The sequence below is a fragment of the Tachyglossus aculeatus genome, chromosome 15 (assembly GCF_015852505.1).
Source record: "Tachyglossus aculeatus isolate mTacAcu1 chromosome 15, mTacAcu1.pri, whole genome shotgun sequence".
In the NCBI taxonomy this organism is placed as follows: domain Eukaryota; kingdom Metazoa; phylum Chordata; class Mammalia; order Monotremata; family Tachyglossidae; genus Tachyglossus; species Tachyglossus aculeatus.
The window spans coordinates 17,062,941-17,081,302 of NC_052080.1; the positions used below are offsets into that span (position 1 = coordinate 17,062,941).

The window sequence follows — 18,362 nt, forward strand, 5'->3', positions numbered from 1 at the left end:
TATAAAGGACCTTTTCTATTGTATAGTTTGTCGAGTCTGTGGCAGAGTTCAGTCAATCGATGGTATTTATTGAGCGCTTACTTTGTGCAGAGCGCTATACTAAGCCCTTGGGAGAGAACAATGAAGTAGAATCCCATCCACATAGCACTTATGTCTATATCTATAATATATTTATTCATATTAATGTCTGTCTCCCCCTCTAGACTGTAAGCTCATTGTGGGCAGGGAATGTGTCTGTTTACAGTTATATTGCATTCTCCCAAGCAGTGCCCTGCACACAGTAGTCAATAAATATGATTGCATGAATGAATGAGTAGGTAGAATCCCTGCTTTCAGGGAGCTTACATTCTAGTGCAGGAGGCAGACACAAAAATATATTATAGGGAGGGAAAGGAACCAGATGTAAAGATATGGGGTTAAGAGTGGTGGGGGTGGGTGAATTACCAAATGCTTGGTGTTTGGGGGGACTTAATGCATAGTTGGTTTATATCAGTGTCTGTCTCCCCCTCTAGACTGTAACCTCTCTGTGGCTAGGGAGTGCATCTGGTATATTGTTGTATTGCACTTTTCTGCACACAGTAAGGACTCAAATATGATTGATTTTGAAAAAGGCTGCTTTTATGGTATTTGTTAAGCGCTTACTATGTGCCAGGCACTCATTAGGTTGAACCCAATTCTTGTTCGATATGGGGCACCCAGTCTCAATCCCCATTTTACAGATAAGGGAACTGAGGCCCAGAGAAGTGAAGTGGCTTGCCCAAGTTCACATAGCAGGCAAGTGGCAGAGCTGGGATTAGAACCCAGGTCCTTCTGACTCTCAGGCCCACTAGGCCACACTGCTTCCCTTGCGTTTATGGGACTGTTATTTTCACTGTGGATAGATTCTCCAAACCACTTATGTGGGATAGGGAAGACAGTTGATGATTTCACCCAGAACCCTTGGGCTCAGAAAAGCCCCACTTTCTAATCAATCAACGGTATTTATTGAGCACTTACTATATTCAGAACACTGTACTAAATGCTTGGAAGAGCACAGTGCAACAGAATTCACAGACAGGTTCCATACTCACAACTAGCTGGATCCATCACACCGACATTAATTTCCTTTGACCTTTTGTCATCAAAATTCCCTAGCCTTGCTTCGCCATTGTCAGTTTGAGCATCTTGGTCACCACACTCACCATTTTTTTTCCCCCTTTCTCCAGAATCACCATCTGGAACCACCGAGTCCAGTTTCTAGAAGAGAGAGCTCTTCAACACTGGCCTTCTTTCACCATCTGGAATGCCGGCAAGCAAGGCAGGAAGCTCTACCGAAGCCTGACCCCAGCTAACCAGAAGAAGGTAGGAACCTTGAAACTGGGAGGAATCCACTGTCTGTCTGAAGTTCTTCTTAAGCTGTAGTCTGTGGCCTTGTGATTTTCAGGCATTTCTCTGGTTTTCTGGAAGGCAGGTTAGCTGTTATTTTGAAGGGCAGGCAGTAAGCCTACACCATTAAAAAAAAAATAAAACCACCCAACAATGTATATTTCAAGCACTGCTGGCTGAAATAAGCACTTAATGCTATCCAGATTGCTGCTCATGATTTGTGCTAGTTTCATCCCAACTCTGTGGAGCTGGAAGTGGAGAGTTTTTTGGTCTCGAGGCTTTGGGAAAGCCTGAAGGAAAAGCAGCAATCCCCAAGAGGGTAGTGTTGACACCATTCGTGGCAAGAGGTGGAAGTGCTTTGATAAAGGCAAATGAAAGACTAGAGAAGCAGCGTAAACTAGTGGAAAGAGCACAGGTAGGGAGTCAGAAGGACCTGGGCTTTATGCCTGTCTCCACCACTTGTTGCCAACTTGTACTTCCCAAGCACTTAGTACAGTGCTCTGCACACAGTAAGCGCTCAATAAATATGATTGAATGAATGAATGAACTTGCCTGCTGTGTGACATTGGGCAAATCACTTTATTGCCCGGGCCTCAGTTCCCTCATCTGCAAATTGGGGATTACATGTCTGTTCTCCCTTCTACTTAGACTGTAAGCCCCATGTGGGACCTGATTATCTTGTATCTACCCCAGTGCCTCGTACAGTGCTTGGCACTTAGCACTTAACAAATGCCAAAGTTATCACTATTGTTATTATTATCCTCATCACCATTACTATTATTATTTGGTAAGCACTTACCACTTGCCCAGCACTGTGCTAAGAGGCGGGATAGATACAAGGTAATCAGATCAGACACAATCTCTGTTCCACATGGGGCTCACGGTGAACAGGTTTTTCATCCCCCTTTTACAGATGAGGAAACTGAGGCCCAGAGAAGTAGGGACTTGCCCAAGGTCACCCAGCATACAAATGGGAGAGCAAAGATTAGAACCCCTGACAGCCTGATCCGTGTTCTTTCCACTAGGCCATCCTGCTTTTCTGACATAAAACATTTGACAGCACTGCTCCCTGACAGTGAGACAATCAAGTCAACTGCTAGTCTTAAAAGCCCGACTAAATTTCTCACACACCATTGAGGCATATATGACTGACTTCCGTTCTTTAGTCAACAATAAACTTGATAACCACATCCACAAATCTCGGGTCTTTCTGGCGGGTCCTCAGCTCGGCTAAATCCGCTCCCCTCGGCCCTGACGGATTTAAGCAAATTTAAGCAAAGGGCCTCTGGGGGCCCAGAACTCTACTGAGTTTCTCTTCTTTGGCATGCCTTGGACAAGAGTTTTCTCAATTCTCCTTTACCCCTACTTAGCCATAAAGGACTGTGGAGGAAAGAAGAGGAGGAAAGGAGGAGGGCACGGGATGGGGGTAGGGACTAATCCTCTTTAGATATTGACATCACACATGAAGGAATATCTGAAATAGAAAATCCCCAAATCATTAGTGGTGTCTCAATTATAATCCACGGCTGTTTTAGCTCTTTGCTCTCAATCCAAGTGCAACTGACGACTCGGGAGAACAAATCCTTATTCTGATGTTGCAGGGGCCACCTGCTCACATCAGTTATTCCTCTCCCGACGTGTATCCGGTGCCCCAGACAATACATCAGCCGAGGGAGGCTCCATTCTGGCCCAGAAGGTGGAAGTAGGAAAGGGCTTATTTGGGTGGTAACCTACTGCCTTTGGCTGGAGGACGGAGGGATAGTCCCATCCTTTGAAAGAGCAGATCAGCTTTGCCCTCCCTTGTAATTGGCTTTGCTAGCATGCTTCTAATTAGTCGGAATGCACGCATTCCTTCCAGTTGACCTTGACAGAACATTCACTTGGGTGGGGCCAAGGGCCATGATATTCGCTTGCTTCTAAGAAGGATATAATTAAGAGTATTTCAATATATTTTATTGGAGTGGAGAAATGCCACTTGGAGCATTGGCCTTTTCGGTACTGAGCAAAACACTTGGGATGCCCCCGCAAAGTCAGCCTGGTGGGCTTTGTCTGGCTGGATGGGTTAAACTAGCTGGGGTTGTGTTATATGACTGATGGGCTTCAGCTGAGAATCTGGGGTCTGTAGAACTGTGGTGGGGTGGTCTGTTGATTAATCGATCCATCAGTCATTTTGATCGAATGCTTACTATGTGCAGAACACCTTACTTAGCGCATGGGAGAATTCAATACAACAGAATTACCAGACACGTTCCCTGCTTAGAATCTTAAAGTCGAAAGAGAGAGACAGACATTAACATGAATAAGGGATTTAGAATGTAAAATTTAAAGATATGTACATAAGTGCTGTGGGGTTGGAGTTGGGGCGAATATCAAATGTCTAGATGTCACAGGTAGAAGTGTGTAAACAAAGCAGATGGAGATGCAGACAAGCCGGGGAAAAGAGAGCTTAATCAGGGAAGGCCTCTTGGAGAAGACGTGACCTTAATAATAATGATGGCATTTATTAAGTGCTTACTATGTGCAAAGCACTGTTCTAAGCGCTGGGGAGGTTACAAGGTGATCAGATTGTCCCACGGGGGGCTCACAGTCTTAATCCCCATTTTACAGATGAGGGAACTGAGGCACAGAGAAGTGAAGTGACTTGCCCAAAGTCACACAGCTGACAATTGGCAGAGCTGGGATTTGAACCCCTGACCTCTGACTCCAAAGCCCATGCTCTTTCCACTGAGCCATGCTGCTTCCCCTTAATAATGCTTTGAAGGTGGAGAGAGTTATTGAGCTCTTACTGTGTGCAGAGTACTGTACTAACTACTTGGGATAGTGAAGCATAACACTATATCAAGACATAGTTTCCTGCTCACCATGAGTTTACAATCCAGAGGGGGAGACAGACATTAATATAAATAAATTACAGTCTATTAGCGTTCCAACTTCCAGTGGCCATCCCAGTTCACTGGACTCTCTTTTTTTTTTTAAAAAAAATGGTATTAGTTAAGCACTTTGTGCCATGTACTGGACTAAGCATTTAGGTAAATACAAGATAAGTTGGACACTGTGAGTGTCCCACATGGGGCTCACAGTCTTAATCCTTGTTTTACAGATGAGGTAAGTGAGGCACAGAGAAGTAGAGCAACTTGCCCAATATCAGCAGGCAAGTGGTGGAACTGGGATTAGAACCCAGGTCCTACTACTCCCAAGCCTGTGTTCTACCCAGTAGACCACACTTCTTCTGGGGCTAGGCAGCATGATCTTTACTTCTCAGGGCTCAGGCAAGATGGCATTGTATTGCTTTCACAACGTGCAGGCAATGAGATGGAAAGGGTCATAGAAGTGCAAAGTATCACAATCAATCAATGGTATTTCTTGAGCACTTACTGTGCAGAGAGCACCGTACTAAGCTCTAGGGAGAGTATAATATAACGGAAGGGGTAAACGTGTTTCCGCAATTGTTGTTATTCATATTCAACCCCCAATCCTTGCCAGTAAGTTAAGTTGCCAAAGCTGATTTTGTCCCCAGGAAAAGTTCTGCTTTAGAACTCAGGCAGTATAAGGATAAATAATAATTGGAATGCCAATTATGGTACTTGTTAAGGGCTTACGCTGTGCCAAGGACTGTACTAAACTCTGGGGTAGATACCAGATCGTCAGGTTGGAGACATTTAACTCATGAAAGTTTCTCACGTCTCCCAAAATGCTTCCATACACCAAATCTTATTTGCGCTCATTTTAGTTTTACGGTGGAAACTGCCAGGTTGGGAACGGCTAATCTCCAAACTTCAGTTGGTTTGTCTTTTTAGCCACACTTCCCTGTGAACGCAAGTTGTAAGTAATTTTTGCCTCATCTGTTCTAGTCATAAACCCATTAACTGCTATTTGGAGGCTGGGAGAAGGGATTCATCCGTTATCTTTACAGACTAATCTGAAAGATTTAGTATCGTTTAGATTGCCATTCCTGGCCTTAGTGTACAGTGCACACAGAGTAGACAAGCGAGTGTAGCTGGTTTACACCACCAAGATCCGAAAGAAAGATGATATCGGCTTCTTCCTCCAGGGGTTCTCATCGTGGAGGAGAAGTGAGAGCCGACGGGAAAATTTATGGCCCAGAGTTTAATTTATGATCCATAAAACACACATTGCTTCCCTGTGCCAAAACACAGGGAAGCCGGTTCGGTGTGGTTATTTTGTCTTTAGTGTGGTTTTTTTTTTTTTTGAGTTTTTTGTTTTGTTTTGTGGTGTTCATAGTGTGTGAACCACCATAGACAGGTTTGAGGCACAGTATTAATTGGCAGTAACTCACTGTGACATTCTTTTCCCAGCAGGCTGAGAACAATAGTGAAAACTTTACTGGGCTCAGAACAGATGGACAAACAGATCTGAAAAGATCTGCTTGTACCCGAGGACTGTGAAACATTGTGACAGGTGACCCTCTAGCCTTCCTTTCCAGCTTTAAGATCCATAAAAGGCTCATCTGCCTGACTTCAGGGGCAGCCTGGAGTCCCCTTCCCAGCCTCCCAGTTTAATCCCTCCCTAGATGGTAAGCTTGTTACGGGCAGGGGACGGGTCTACTAATTCTTTTTATTTGTGGCACTCTCCCAAGCGCTTAGTATAGTGCTCTGCATATAGTAAGTGCTCAGTAAATACCATTGATTGACTACTGATTGAATTCCGAATTCAGCTTTGATATCTGGAAATGTTAAAAATGGGTTCCTTTAGCAGAGAGTTAGTAGAACTGTTAGGGGAGGTACCCTGCCCATCCACGTTGCTCTTTAAATTCTTATTTTCAGCCACCTTATCTACCTTTCCCATTTGCAAGTTGTAGTCGGGGATTAGGGTGGCCTCTGAAAGAGCTAAAGAATTCCCAATCCTCCTTGACTAATGACATTCCTACGACCAGCACCATTTTATTGAAATAGATTTCATTCATTCATTGAGTACCTACTATGTGCAGAGCTACTATGTACTAAAGAGAATGCCCTTACTATGTGCCAAGCACTGTTTTAAACCCAGGGTGAACACAAGATAGGTTAGACCCAACTCCTCATGGGGCTGGCAGTCTAAGCAGAGGGAGTAGGAGTTAATCCCTATTTTACAGATGAGGAAGCTGAGGCACAGAGCAGTTAAGTGACTTGCCCAAGGTCATACAGCAGACAAGTGGTGGAGTAGCAAGCATAATCCATGCCCTCAGGGAGTTTTCAGGCTAACAATGAAGACAGATACTTGTGAACAAGTAGGAGGAAGGAAGAGAGTTTGTAAAATATCATGAGACTTGTACCGAAAATGTCACAGGAGGTTGCAGAGCCTAATGGGCAAAGAAGCTCTGAGGTGGCAGTTAGAGGTATAAATGGTGAGGGGAGAAAGTAATCAGGGAAGGCTTCTTGGAGGCGATGTGAAGGGTTTTGAAGATGGAGAAGGCAGGGGTCAGTTTGATACGAGTAGGAAGGGGGTTTCAGAGAGGAGAGAGGGTTTGATCGAGAGGTCAGCAGCAGAAGACAGGAAGACGAAGCACGGGGAACAGGTTAGCTTGAGAGGGGAAAAAAGAGTACGAGCTGGGGTGTTGTAGGAGAAGAGAGTGAATATATTTAAGGGTGAGCCGAAAGAGTGCTTCAAAGCCAGTGGCATCACGGAAACACACGAGAAAAGATCCTTGACAGAAATCTGCGGAACATATTATTATTATGGTACTAAGTGGTTACTTACATGCCAAGCATTGGACAAGACCAATCAGTAGGATTTATTGAGCACTTACTGTGTGCAGAGCACTCTATTAAACGCTCAGGAAAGTACAGTACGATAGTCAGTAGACACGATCCCTAATCGATCCCTCCTACTTGGACTGTGAGCCCCATGAGGGACAGGGACTGTGTCCGAACTAGTTAACTTGTATCTACCCCAGCACGTAGAACAGTGTTTGGCACATAGTGAGTGTTCAACACATTCCACACACATGCAAAGAGTCTACAGGGCAGAGGGCTAGCGAAGATACATGATCATGTTAGATCATGTGAGAAGCAGCGTGGCTTAGTGGAAAGAGCACGGGCTTTGGAGTCAGAGGTTGTGGGTTCAAATCCTGGCTCCACCAATTGTCAGCTGTGTGACTTGGGGCAAGTCACTTAACTTCTCTGTGACTCAGTTCCCTCATCTGTAAAATGGGAATGAAGACTGTGAGCCCCCCGTGGGACAACCTGATCACCTTGTAACGTCCCCAGCACTTAGAACAGTGCTTTGCACATAGTAAGCGCTTAATAAATGCCATCATTATTATTATTATTATTATCCAGTTCCTGTCCCACATGGGCTCATGCTCAAAGAGGAAACTGAGGCCTAGAGAGGTTAAGTAACTTGTCATAGGTCACACAGCAAGTCAATGGCGACAGACCTAGGATGAGAACCTGGGTTTCCCAGTGGACCCCTCCCCACTCTCCGCATAATCCCTCAGACCCCGTAAACACTGGCATGTTTCCAGTGGGGACTCTGAGACCAAGTTTGTTCCCAGGGAGAACCCCACAAAATCCATCAGTTCTAGTGCCCATGGAGGTGGTAATAGGAAGTCGTAATACGGCCCTGCTGCCAAAATGGATTTGATTTGCTTTACTAATTCTGCCACATACGATTTAGTTGATTTGGAACTTTTGCAGGATCAATGGTCAATTTTCCACCGATGTCGGGAGAATTGATACGTATTTGGGAATGGGATCTCTGAAAAGTTTGGACACTATTAAGGGAGTCGTAATGATGGCCAGTCTGAAGTTTCAGTGGGCACTGGTCCCGGGCACCCTTAGCCAATTTTTGTTTAGCCTGTATAAGAGTAGCCATCTTGTTTCTCCAGGACAAGCCCCGACTCCCCGAAACCAAGGTGAAAAAATTGTTTCAGATTCACACTGAAGTCTCATACCCTAATACTGACAGGCTGTCAGAACAGAGTTCAATTTCCAGTAGGGAGCATTTGTGTCCATTATGTTCTCTAGAAAAGAGTGACATGACGCAAGAAACACTTGCTGAGCAAGTGTGATTGTATATGAGTCATGAAAATAAAAGCTGTAGTAACTACCTAAAGTGTTTGAAACTTCTGAAATGTCAACCTGATTTTCCCCGAGTTATTCTAATAAATCATCTTAGGCCTTGAGTTCTCCCCCTCCTCCCCTAGCACTTATGTACACTGTTTTTAAACATTATTGTTATTTAATAGTTGTATTTCCCAAGCATTGTGCTAAGAACTGGGGTAGAAAAAAGGATAATCAAATCGGTCATAGTATCTGTCTATGAGGGGCTCTCAGTCTAAGGTTGCGGGTAGAATGGAATCAGGTATTTAATCCACATTTTACCAATGAGAATACTGAAGCACAGAGTGTGAAGTGACTTACCCAAGGTCACACAGCAGGTACAAGGAAAATGAGGCTCAGAGAAACTTATGCAGGCAAAATGAAAAACAGCCATGGAGGCAGTGACACCTCGGGTTCAAGTTTTCCGGGTGAATTCTGTGAGTTCGGCTCTTAGCAGCATTCTAAGAAAGAAGACAGTCACTACAGCTTCTCAATCGACAGCGTATGGAAGTCTTAGAATTTAACAAGTTGGTCTCCTTAAAGGCTGTCGGAGTTAGAGCTATGGCAGGGGTGTTGCAGTTATTACCAAAATCAGCTTGCCTTTATGGAAAAGGAATTAAAAGTCACAAGTTTTGAGTCCTACAGAAACTTCCTCCTAGCACTACACCCTTCTTGAGTCCGACAGTTGATCATGAAGTGGTGTTTTTCTGTGCAGGCGTGAAGCTGAACAGACCTTTGCCCCCTTATTTTAAACAGACCGTTTTCTTCCGTTTGCAGTTGAAGATGGAAACCAAATGTTCTCTGGTTGCTGCTTGTGTCTCGAGCTCTGTGCAGAAGCAGTGTGGCCTTGTGGGCAGACCACAGGGCTGGGAGTCAGGGAACCTGGGTTCTAATCCCACTTCTGCCACTTGCCCGTTGTATAACCTTGGGCTAGTCAATTCACTTCTCTGGGCTCAGTTTCCTCATCTGGAATATGGGGATTCAGTACCTGTTCTCCCTTCCCCTTAGATGGTGAGCCCCATGAAGGGCAGGGACTATGTCTGATCTACTTATCTTGAATCTCCCCCAGTGCTTAGCACATGGTAAGTACTTTAGGAATTACAGTTATGATTATTAGGGAAGGAAGCGAGCAGAGACTGACAAAACATATTACAAAGCTGGTGAGTCATTATTCCCTTACCACTAGTCTTTGTTGAAAGACTTGTGGTACATATCTTGTACACACTTGTACTTGTACATATCTTGTACATATCTATTCTATTTATTTTATTTTGTTGATATGTTTGGTTTTGTTCTCAGTCTCCCCCTTCTAGACTGTGAGCCCACTGTTGGGTAGGGACCGTCTGTATATGTTGCCAACTTGTACTTCCCAAGCGCTTAGTACAGTGCTCTGCACACAGTAAGCGCTCAGTAAATACGATTGATTGATTGATTGATTGATTGACTTCTTAGCCTTCTCATGAGCCATTTTCAGGATCCAGTCAAGGTAGTTCCTGTTCCAAAATATTTTGTTTAGTGGTACTTGTTAAGTGCTTACTACTTGTCAGGCACTGTACTAAAGACTGGAGTAGATACAAGATAATCAGGTCGGACGCAGTCCCCTGTCCCACATAAGGGCTCACAAACATCCCTATTTTTACGACTGAGGGAACTGAGGCATAGAGAAGTGAAGTGTCCTGCCCAAGGTGACAGCAGACAAGTGACAGAGCCAGGATGAGAACCCAGGCCTATGCTCTTTCCACTAAGCTATACTGCTTCTCCACTGAGGAACAGCGATACTAATAGGACCACAGATTTTGGTGAAATGTTCAGTACCAATCCTGAGATTATGTAAAAAGAAATACTTCCATTAAGGCTGTAATTCAAACCTGAGACCTGTTTGGGTGGCTGAATGTCAGGGACCAGGAAGTGATATAAAGCACTTCCCTGTTTTACCATATGGCTTTGGGATCATTTTTAGGAGTGTATTTTGTTGTTTTTAAAATGAACTCAAAAGGAAATCAAGGATTTACGCGACACTTGAGAATCGGGAAGAAGGAGATGTACTGGAAAGATTTTGCATTTGTAAAGATATTGCATCTATAAATTATACATTATAAATTATTATTTATATTAATGTCCCTATCCCCCTCTAGACTCTAAGCTTGTTGTGAGTAGAGAACGTGTCTGCCAACTCTGTTGTGTTCTCTTAAGTGCTTAGTACAGTGCCCTGCACACAGTAGGTGCTCAATAAATGTCACTGGCTGATTGTTAGGAGGACACACTAGATAGTAAGTCCTGGTCCTCGAGAACTGATAAAACTAAAGAGGATCTAATTAATATCTGTCCTTTCTAATGGCAGATGGGCCCTGCTTTGGTTTTCTGGGTTAAAACAGGCAGCAGGATGCAGATCTTTCAGGAAGAAACAAATCTAACACATATATACTGTGGTCTTTTCCTACTCTTCAGCAAATTCAGTGCAAGGAAAAATTAATCAGTTCAGGCCCAGGCTCTGGTCAGTTAGAAAGTTATCAATGTTGTCGTCTTATACTAAACTGTTCCAATGGGACAGTTTTTTTTTTTTCCTTATCGAAATGAAGTCAGCATTGCTGACCTCACTGGGGACCCCTACCCATTTAAAATGTGTATATTTAAGTGGAGGGGGCAGGGAAGACAATCCTAAAGGGTCCACCAGTCTCGGTGAAATCGCAGAAATCTGGCAGCTTGAAACAACTGGCCATTTTCCCAGTGAAAAAGAGCAAGTTGACTCTTGTTGGCCCTTGCAGCCTGTGTCCTAGTTACCTAAAAGTGCGTGCATCTTGTCTCTCTGGAACAGGCTGAGGGCAGGGACTGTACCTGAGAATTAGTGTGGACTTAGAAGGAGCCCGGGCCTAGCAGTCCAAGGACCTGGGTTCTAATTCCGGCTCCATCAGGTGTCTTCTATGTGACCTTGCATGGGCTGCTTCACTTCTGTGCCTCATTTCTCTCATCTATAATATGAGTCTTCAATATCTGCTTCTCCTCCTATTTAGACTGTGACTCCCATGTTGAACCTGATTAGTCAATCAATCAATGGTATTTATTAATAATAATGGTATTTGTTAAGCATTTACTATGTGCCAAGAACTGTTCTAAGTGCTGATATTTATTGAGAGCTTTCTATGTGCAGAGCACTGAACTAAACACTTGGAAGAGTACAATACAGCAGAACTAGCAGACATGTTCTCTGACCATAACGAGCTTACAGTCTAGAGGCAGACACAGACATTAATATGAATAAATAATTTATACTATGTAGTTTAAAGGTACGTACATAAGTGTTGTGGGGTTACCAGTGTCCGGAGGTCACAGATCCAAGTTCATAGATGATGCAGAAGGGAGAGTGAGCCCAGGTTTTAAAAAGGGCTTAATTTGGAGAAGATGTGACCTTAATAATGCTTTGAAGTTGGAGAGAGCGGTGGTCTGGTGTGTATGGAGCGGGAGGGAGTTCCAGACTAGGGGGAGGATGTGGGAAGGGGGTCAGTGGTGAGGTAGATGTGATCGGGCACAGTGAGTAAACTGTCACTAGGAGCTGAGTGTGTGGGCTAGACTGTAGTAGGAAATTAGTGCGGTGAGGTAGGAGGGGGAGAGCTGATTCAGTGTTTTAAAACCATTGGTGAGGAGTTTCTGTTTGATGCAAAGGTAGATGGGCAACCACCGGAGGTTCTTGAGGTGTGGGGAGACATGGATGGAATGTGTTTTTGATAAATGACCCGAGCAGCACAGTGAAATATTGATTGGAATGGAGAGAGACAGGAGGCTGGGAGGTCAACGCAGAGGCAGATGCGGTTGTCAAACCAGGATAGGATAAGTGTTTGGATTATCATCATGGTAGCAGTTTGGATGGAGAGGGAAGCGTGGATTTTAGCAGCAGGATTTGGTGGCAGGTTGAATAGGTGGGTGGAATGAGAGAAATGAGTTAAGGACAGTGATAAAGTTATGGGCTTGTGAGATAGGGAGAATAGTCTTCTAGACTGTGAGCCCACTGTTGGGTAGGGACTGTCTCTATATGTTGCCAACTTGTACTTCCCAAGCGCTTAATACAGTGCTCTGCACACAGTAAGCGCTCAATAAATACGATTGATTGATTGGTTTTGTATCTCTTATCTACTCCAATGCTTAGTACAGGGCTTGGAACATAGCACTTAAACAAATACCACAATTTAGAATATGAGCCTTCCCGGTGCTGAAACATTGGCCAGAATTGTGCAACTAGAGGATGGTGATTGATGTAAATTCAATTTAGTTTTGAGAAGCGGTGAGGGGATTTTCCAGCTATTTTGAACCATACAATAGAGACCAAAAAACTGCCCATGCAAAGCATCCGTGTTGTTTTCTCCGTGGCCCGTCTCCTGACGTAGTTTCCCTTCTGCCTTTTTCTCCAAAGCATCTTTTGGAACTTCTTTCCTCAGCATTTTTTTTCCTCTGGTAATTCCTCCTCTGGCCCTCCTCAGTTGGCTCTCATATGCCTCTACTCTGCAATTGTCGTCTCCACACCTCTTTGCTCCCCTCTGCTGGGTCACCCATTCTGACTGCCTTTCCACCTTTACAATCATTCCCTTTTCATCTCTTCCTCCTTGGGGTTCCCTTGGCAACACCTGCCCCATTTCCCTCCCTCTCGCTCCCAATCTCTGTCCCTCCCTCAGTCTCTCTTTCTCTACCTCTGTCTCTTTCTGTTTCTCCTCCTGCCTCAGTTTCTCTTTCTCTCCCTATTCCTGTCCTTCCCTCAGTCTTTCTCATTCCCTCTCTCATTCTGTCTTTCTCTCCCTCTTTCTCCCTTGCCTTAGTTTCTCTTTATCGCTCTCTCCCTTCCTGTCTCTCCCTCAGTCTTTCTCTCTCTTTCCTCCTTCTGTTTCTCATTCTTTCTCTATGTCTCTTATTATCTCTCTTTTTCTCCCTTTCCTGATCCCTCTGTCTTCCCCTCTCCTTTCCTTTCCTTTCCTTTCATTCCCTCATCAAATGCTTTTCCCTCTTCCTCCCTCCCCTCACTCCTCTGTCCCTCACTCCTGGATAGAGCACAGCCCTGTGAATCAGAAGGTCATGGATTCTAATCCTGATGCTGCCACTTGTCTGCTATGTGTGGCCTTGGGAAAATCACTTCTCTGCACCTCAGTTACTTCATCTGTAATGAAGCCTCGCGTTGAGCGGGGACTGTGTCCAACCCTATTTCCTTGTATCCACCCCGGCACTTAGTACAGTGCCTGGTGCACAGTAAGTGCTTAACAAATACCACAATTATAATTATTTGACACATAGTAAGTGCTTAACCTCTACCATAATAATAACAACAATAATAATAATCTTGTTTCTGCTCCAATCTGTTCCAGTCTTAGTTCAGTGCTTGGCACATAGCAAATGCTTAATGAATATGATAATAATTCTTATTATTATCATCACCATCATCAATCGTATTTATTGAGCGCTTACTATGTGCAGAGCACTGTACTAAGCACTTGGGAAGTACAAATTGGCAACATATAGAGACAGTCCCTACCCAACAGTGGGCTCACTTCCATTCCCTACCTGGGATTAAGGGTGTGTGTGTTCTGAGTTGAACCAAATACATATAGAAACTAGAGGGGCTCACAGTATCATACTTGGCATTTTTTTATGGTATTTGTTAAGTACTTACTATGTTCCAGGCACAGTACTAAGCACTGGGATAGATACAAGCTACTCAGCTTGAACCCAGTCCATGTCCCACATGGGGCTCACAGTCTTAATCTCCAGTGTATAGATGAGGTATGCTGTGGCACAGAAAACTGAAGCGGACTTACCCAAAGTCACGCAGCAGACAAGTGGTGGATCAGGGATTAAAGCCCATGACCTTCTGACTCCCAGGCCTGTGGTCTGCTCTATCCACTGGGCCACACCGCTTCTCTATGTGGGGATGTAGCCTGCTCCAGTTGGATCCTTAGAAAACAGGCTTGTAGCACCCAGAAGTCAGTACAAGAATCTTGCTTATGACAGGCTTCGCATATCCCAGAGGGTGCTTAGAACCAGTCGTGGTTCAGGATAAGGAACGAATTGAAAGCAACCAAAAATAACTTCCTTGTTGACGCTCAGTTCTCTTTGGTGAGATGAGTGCACAAGTTAACCAGCCATTAAGATCACTTGCAATCCCTAGGTCTTTTTCTACAGGATAATCAATGGTATTTATTGAGCGCTTACTGTGTGCAGAGCAATGTCCTAAAAGCTTGGGAGAGTCCAATACAACAGAGTTAGTAGACATGAGCTAGTCTGGAGGGATTCAGAATTTCTCATCTGAGGTTGCACAAAAACACACACACACTCTCACTCTTTCTCTCTCTCTCATTAAAAGACACAAGATGTAGCTGACTGCTGCAGGGGACATAAATAAGAAATACTAGGTCAAGGCCTAAAGCCCAAAGTAAACAAATGAGTAAACCTGATCCTCAACTGGTGTGTTTTGCAAAAACAGTAGGGTCTGGTTTCCGGACACTCACACTTTCAAAAATGTTCAAAAATAAACAGTAATGGATAAAAGAAAAAAAAAAAGAATGAAGTGCCACACACCCATCCACGGCTTAGGGCGAAAGCCTCTTCAGGGCTAATTATCTCCAAATTTCAGACTTAAGCTGCCTCTGGCCTGTGGAAAGCACACAGAAAGATTGTCTCCATCTGTAGCACCCAGCTCTGTTTAAACAAAATTCTTGGATCCAGCCGCCCCTGTCATCCAGGGCAATTTGTCTCACTGATTTACCTGCCATCGCTTTCGGTTTGTAATCTCATGTGTTTCGCGTGCTTGGCTGCACTTTCCAAGGAAGAACATGAGGGTAAATCGTTGTAGCTTGTGGCAGCGGGCGGGTGATTTAGGTGGGAGGGCCCCTCTTCTTCTCAGAGACGCTTCTCCTTGTACAGATGGAGTGGTCCTAGATGAATGGGCCTGAGTGTGGAAAATGGAGGTATTTGTTAAGTGCTTACTACATGCCAGGCACTGAACTAAGCGCTGGGGTAGATACAAGCAAATCGAGTTGGCTATAGCCCCTGTCCCATATGGGACTCACAGTCTTAATCTCCATTTCACAGGTGAGGGAACCAAGGCCCAGAGAAGTGAAGCGACTTGCCCATGGTCACATGACAGACAAGTGGAGGAGCTGAAATTAGAACCCAGGTCCTTCTGACTCCCAGAATACCCCTGCTCTAACCACTAGGCTGCAGCTACCGATTCAAAGAGTGTTTGGTTGTCTTTTCTTCTCAGTAGTACATGTCAAAAATATATTAGTGTTGGAAGCCTATCATCTCAGTGACTGGGACCTTTTTAGATAATGGCAAAAGAGACAGAAAGCTCCTCCAGAAGATTTTCCCACTGGTCAGCAATTAGAATGAATGATGGTAACTGTGCAATCTCTTAAGCGATTATAGTGTACCACACTCCAGGGTAGATTCAAGATAATTGGGTCCCTGTCCCACTCAGGGCTCACAGACTGAGCGGGGAGGGGGGACAGGTATTTAATCCCCATTTTACAGATGAGGAAACTGAGACATGGAGAAGTTAAGTGACTTGCCCATAATTACCCAGCAGGTAAATCAATCAATCAATCAATCGTATTTATTGAGCGCTTACTATGTGCAGAGCACTGTACTAAGCGCTTGGGAAGTACAAATTGGCAACACATAGAGACAGTCCCTACCCAACAGTGGGCTCACAGTCTAAAAGGGGGAGACAGAGAACAGAACCAAACATCCCAACAAAATAAAATAGGATAGAAATGTACAAGTAAAATAAATAAATAAATAGAGTAATAAATATGTACAACCATATATACATATATACAGGTGCTATGGGGAAGGGAAGGAGGTAAGATGGGGGGATGGAGAGGGGAACGAGGGGGAGAGGAAGGAAGGGGCTCAGTCTGGGAAGGCCTCCTGGAGGAGGTGAGCTCTCTGCAGGGCCTTGAAGGGAGGAAGAGAGCTAGCTTGGCGGAGGGGCAGAGGGAGGGCATTCCAGGCCCAGGGGATGACGTGGGCTGGGGGTCTATGGCGGGACAGGCGAGAACGAGGTACAGTGAGGAGATTAGCGGTGGAGGAGCGGAGGTTGCGGGCTGGGCAGTAGAAGGAGAGAAGGGAGGTGAGGTAGGAGGGGGCGAGGTGATGGAGAGCCTTGAAGCCCAGGGTGAGGAGTTTCTGCCTGATGCGCAGATTGATTGGTAGCCACTGGAGATTTTTGAGGAGGGGAGTAATATGCCCAGAGCGTTTCTGGACAAAGATAATCTGGGCAGCAGCATGAAGTATGGATTGAAGTGGAGAGAGACACGAGGATGGGAGATCAGAGAGAAGGCTGGTGCAGTAGTCCAGACGGGATAGGATGAGAGCTTGAATGAGCAGGGTAGCAGTTTGGATGGAGAGGAAAGGGCGGATCTTGGCAATGTTGCGGAGCTGAGACCGGCAGGTTTTGGTGACGGCTTGGATGTGAGGGGTGAATGAGAGAGCGGAGTCGAGGATGACACCAAGGTTGCGGGCTTGTGAGACGGGAAGGATGGTAGTGCCGTCAACAGAGATGGGAAAGTCAGGGAGAGGACAAGGTTTGGGAGGGAAGACAAGGAGCTCAGTCTTCGACATGTTGAGCTTTAGGTGGCGGGCGGACATCCAGATGGAGATGTCCTGAAGGCAGGAGGAGATGCGAGCCTGGAGGGAGGGGGAGAGAGCAGGGGCAGAGATGTAGATCTGGGTGTCATCAGCGTAGAGATGATAGTGGGAGGTAAAGGGCAGAGGCAGGATTAGAACCCAGGTCCCCCGGCTCCCAGGCCTATGCTGTTTCCACTAGGCCCCACTGCTTCTCTAAGGTGTCAACCCCCCTCGTTTTCCCATGTCCACAGTGAACCTTGCTGGATATTCCTGGTACATATGGTATAGGTAGCCCCCTGCCCTGGGAGAGGGGCAGACAGGCTGGAAGAGAATTCCCCAATGTTTGTGTTCCCAGTGGTAGAATTTATTGCCAATAAAGACACGCCCCATTGCCTTGGAAAGCTTGGTTTCATTATGCTGGGGGTTGGTGTAGTGAGCAGTCACTGGAGAGTCGAACTCCCGTGAGCAAGAGGGTTTGAAAGCTCATCAATAAATCTAACATGATTCTGTTGGCAGAGACCACACAGACGGCCCAGAGTGATAACCCGGAAGGGAGGAGCGATCTCAATTGTTTACGTTTCCAGATCCCATCGTTTCTTTCATATCGACCACACGTGTCGCTTTGTTTAATCCAACCTCTCCCGACACCCCAGCAGGGTTTTGTCCCCTTCCAACTTGGCAGACAGTTCCCTCTCCCTCCTCTTCCACCCGGATATTGAAGGCACATCTCCTCCAGGAGGCCTTCCCTGACTAAGTCCTCATTTCATCTTCTCCCACTTTCTTCTGAATTGCCCTTGCACTCCCTATACGTACACCTCCGTCAGGCCCTCAGCAGTTAGTTGATTTTACTGAACACTTACTGTGGGCAAAGCACTGGTACTAAGTGCTTGGAAGAGTACAATATAACAGACATATTCCCTGACCACAATGAGTTTACGGTCTAGAGCTTACCTCATGGCACTTACGTACATATCCATAATTTTTTGTATTAATGTCGGTCTCCCTTGTAGACTGTAAGATCATTGTGGGAGGCAGCATTTCTTAGTGGATAGAGCAGGGGCCTGGAAGTTAGCAGGATCTGGGTTCTAATCCCAGCTCTGCCACTTGTCTGTTGTGTGGCCTTGGGGAGGTCATTTCTTGTCCCTATGCCTCAGTGCCCTCATCTGTAAAAAAAAGTAGGAAATAAAAGAGTACAAATAAAGAGCTATGGAGTGGGGTGTGAGAGGGCAAGGGTCATATCTAATTCCCACCTGTACATTGTCTCCCAGTTCGTAATAGAGTATTCTGCATGCAGTAAGCACATGCTATTATTACTGTAATACACTGACTTGTACTTCCCAAGTGCTTAAT

At 45.1% G+C, this 18,362-nt stretch overlaps 1 protein-coding gene across 3 annotated transcripts in view; it reads left to right on the forward strand.

Annotated features, from left to right (window-relative positions):
* The window catches only part of B3GNTL1 (UDP-GlcNAc:betaGal beta-1,3-N-acetylglucosaminyltransferase like 1), a 256,114-nt gene that overhangs the window by 222,434 nt on the left and 15,318 nt on the right, over positions 1–18,362 (forward strand). For 2 of the 3 annotated variants that reach the window (XM_038757407.1, XM_038757408.1), the window contains one exon: positions 1,206–1,341. In XM_038757407.1, the coding sequence (XP_038613335.1) occupies positions 1,206–1,341 (136 nt within the window). Of the gene's footprint in view, positions 1–1,205; positions 1,342–5,681; positions 5,785–18,362 lie in introns of all 3 variants that reach the window. The other variant, XR_005454210.1, reaches the window with a different exon arrangement.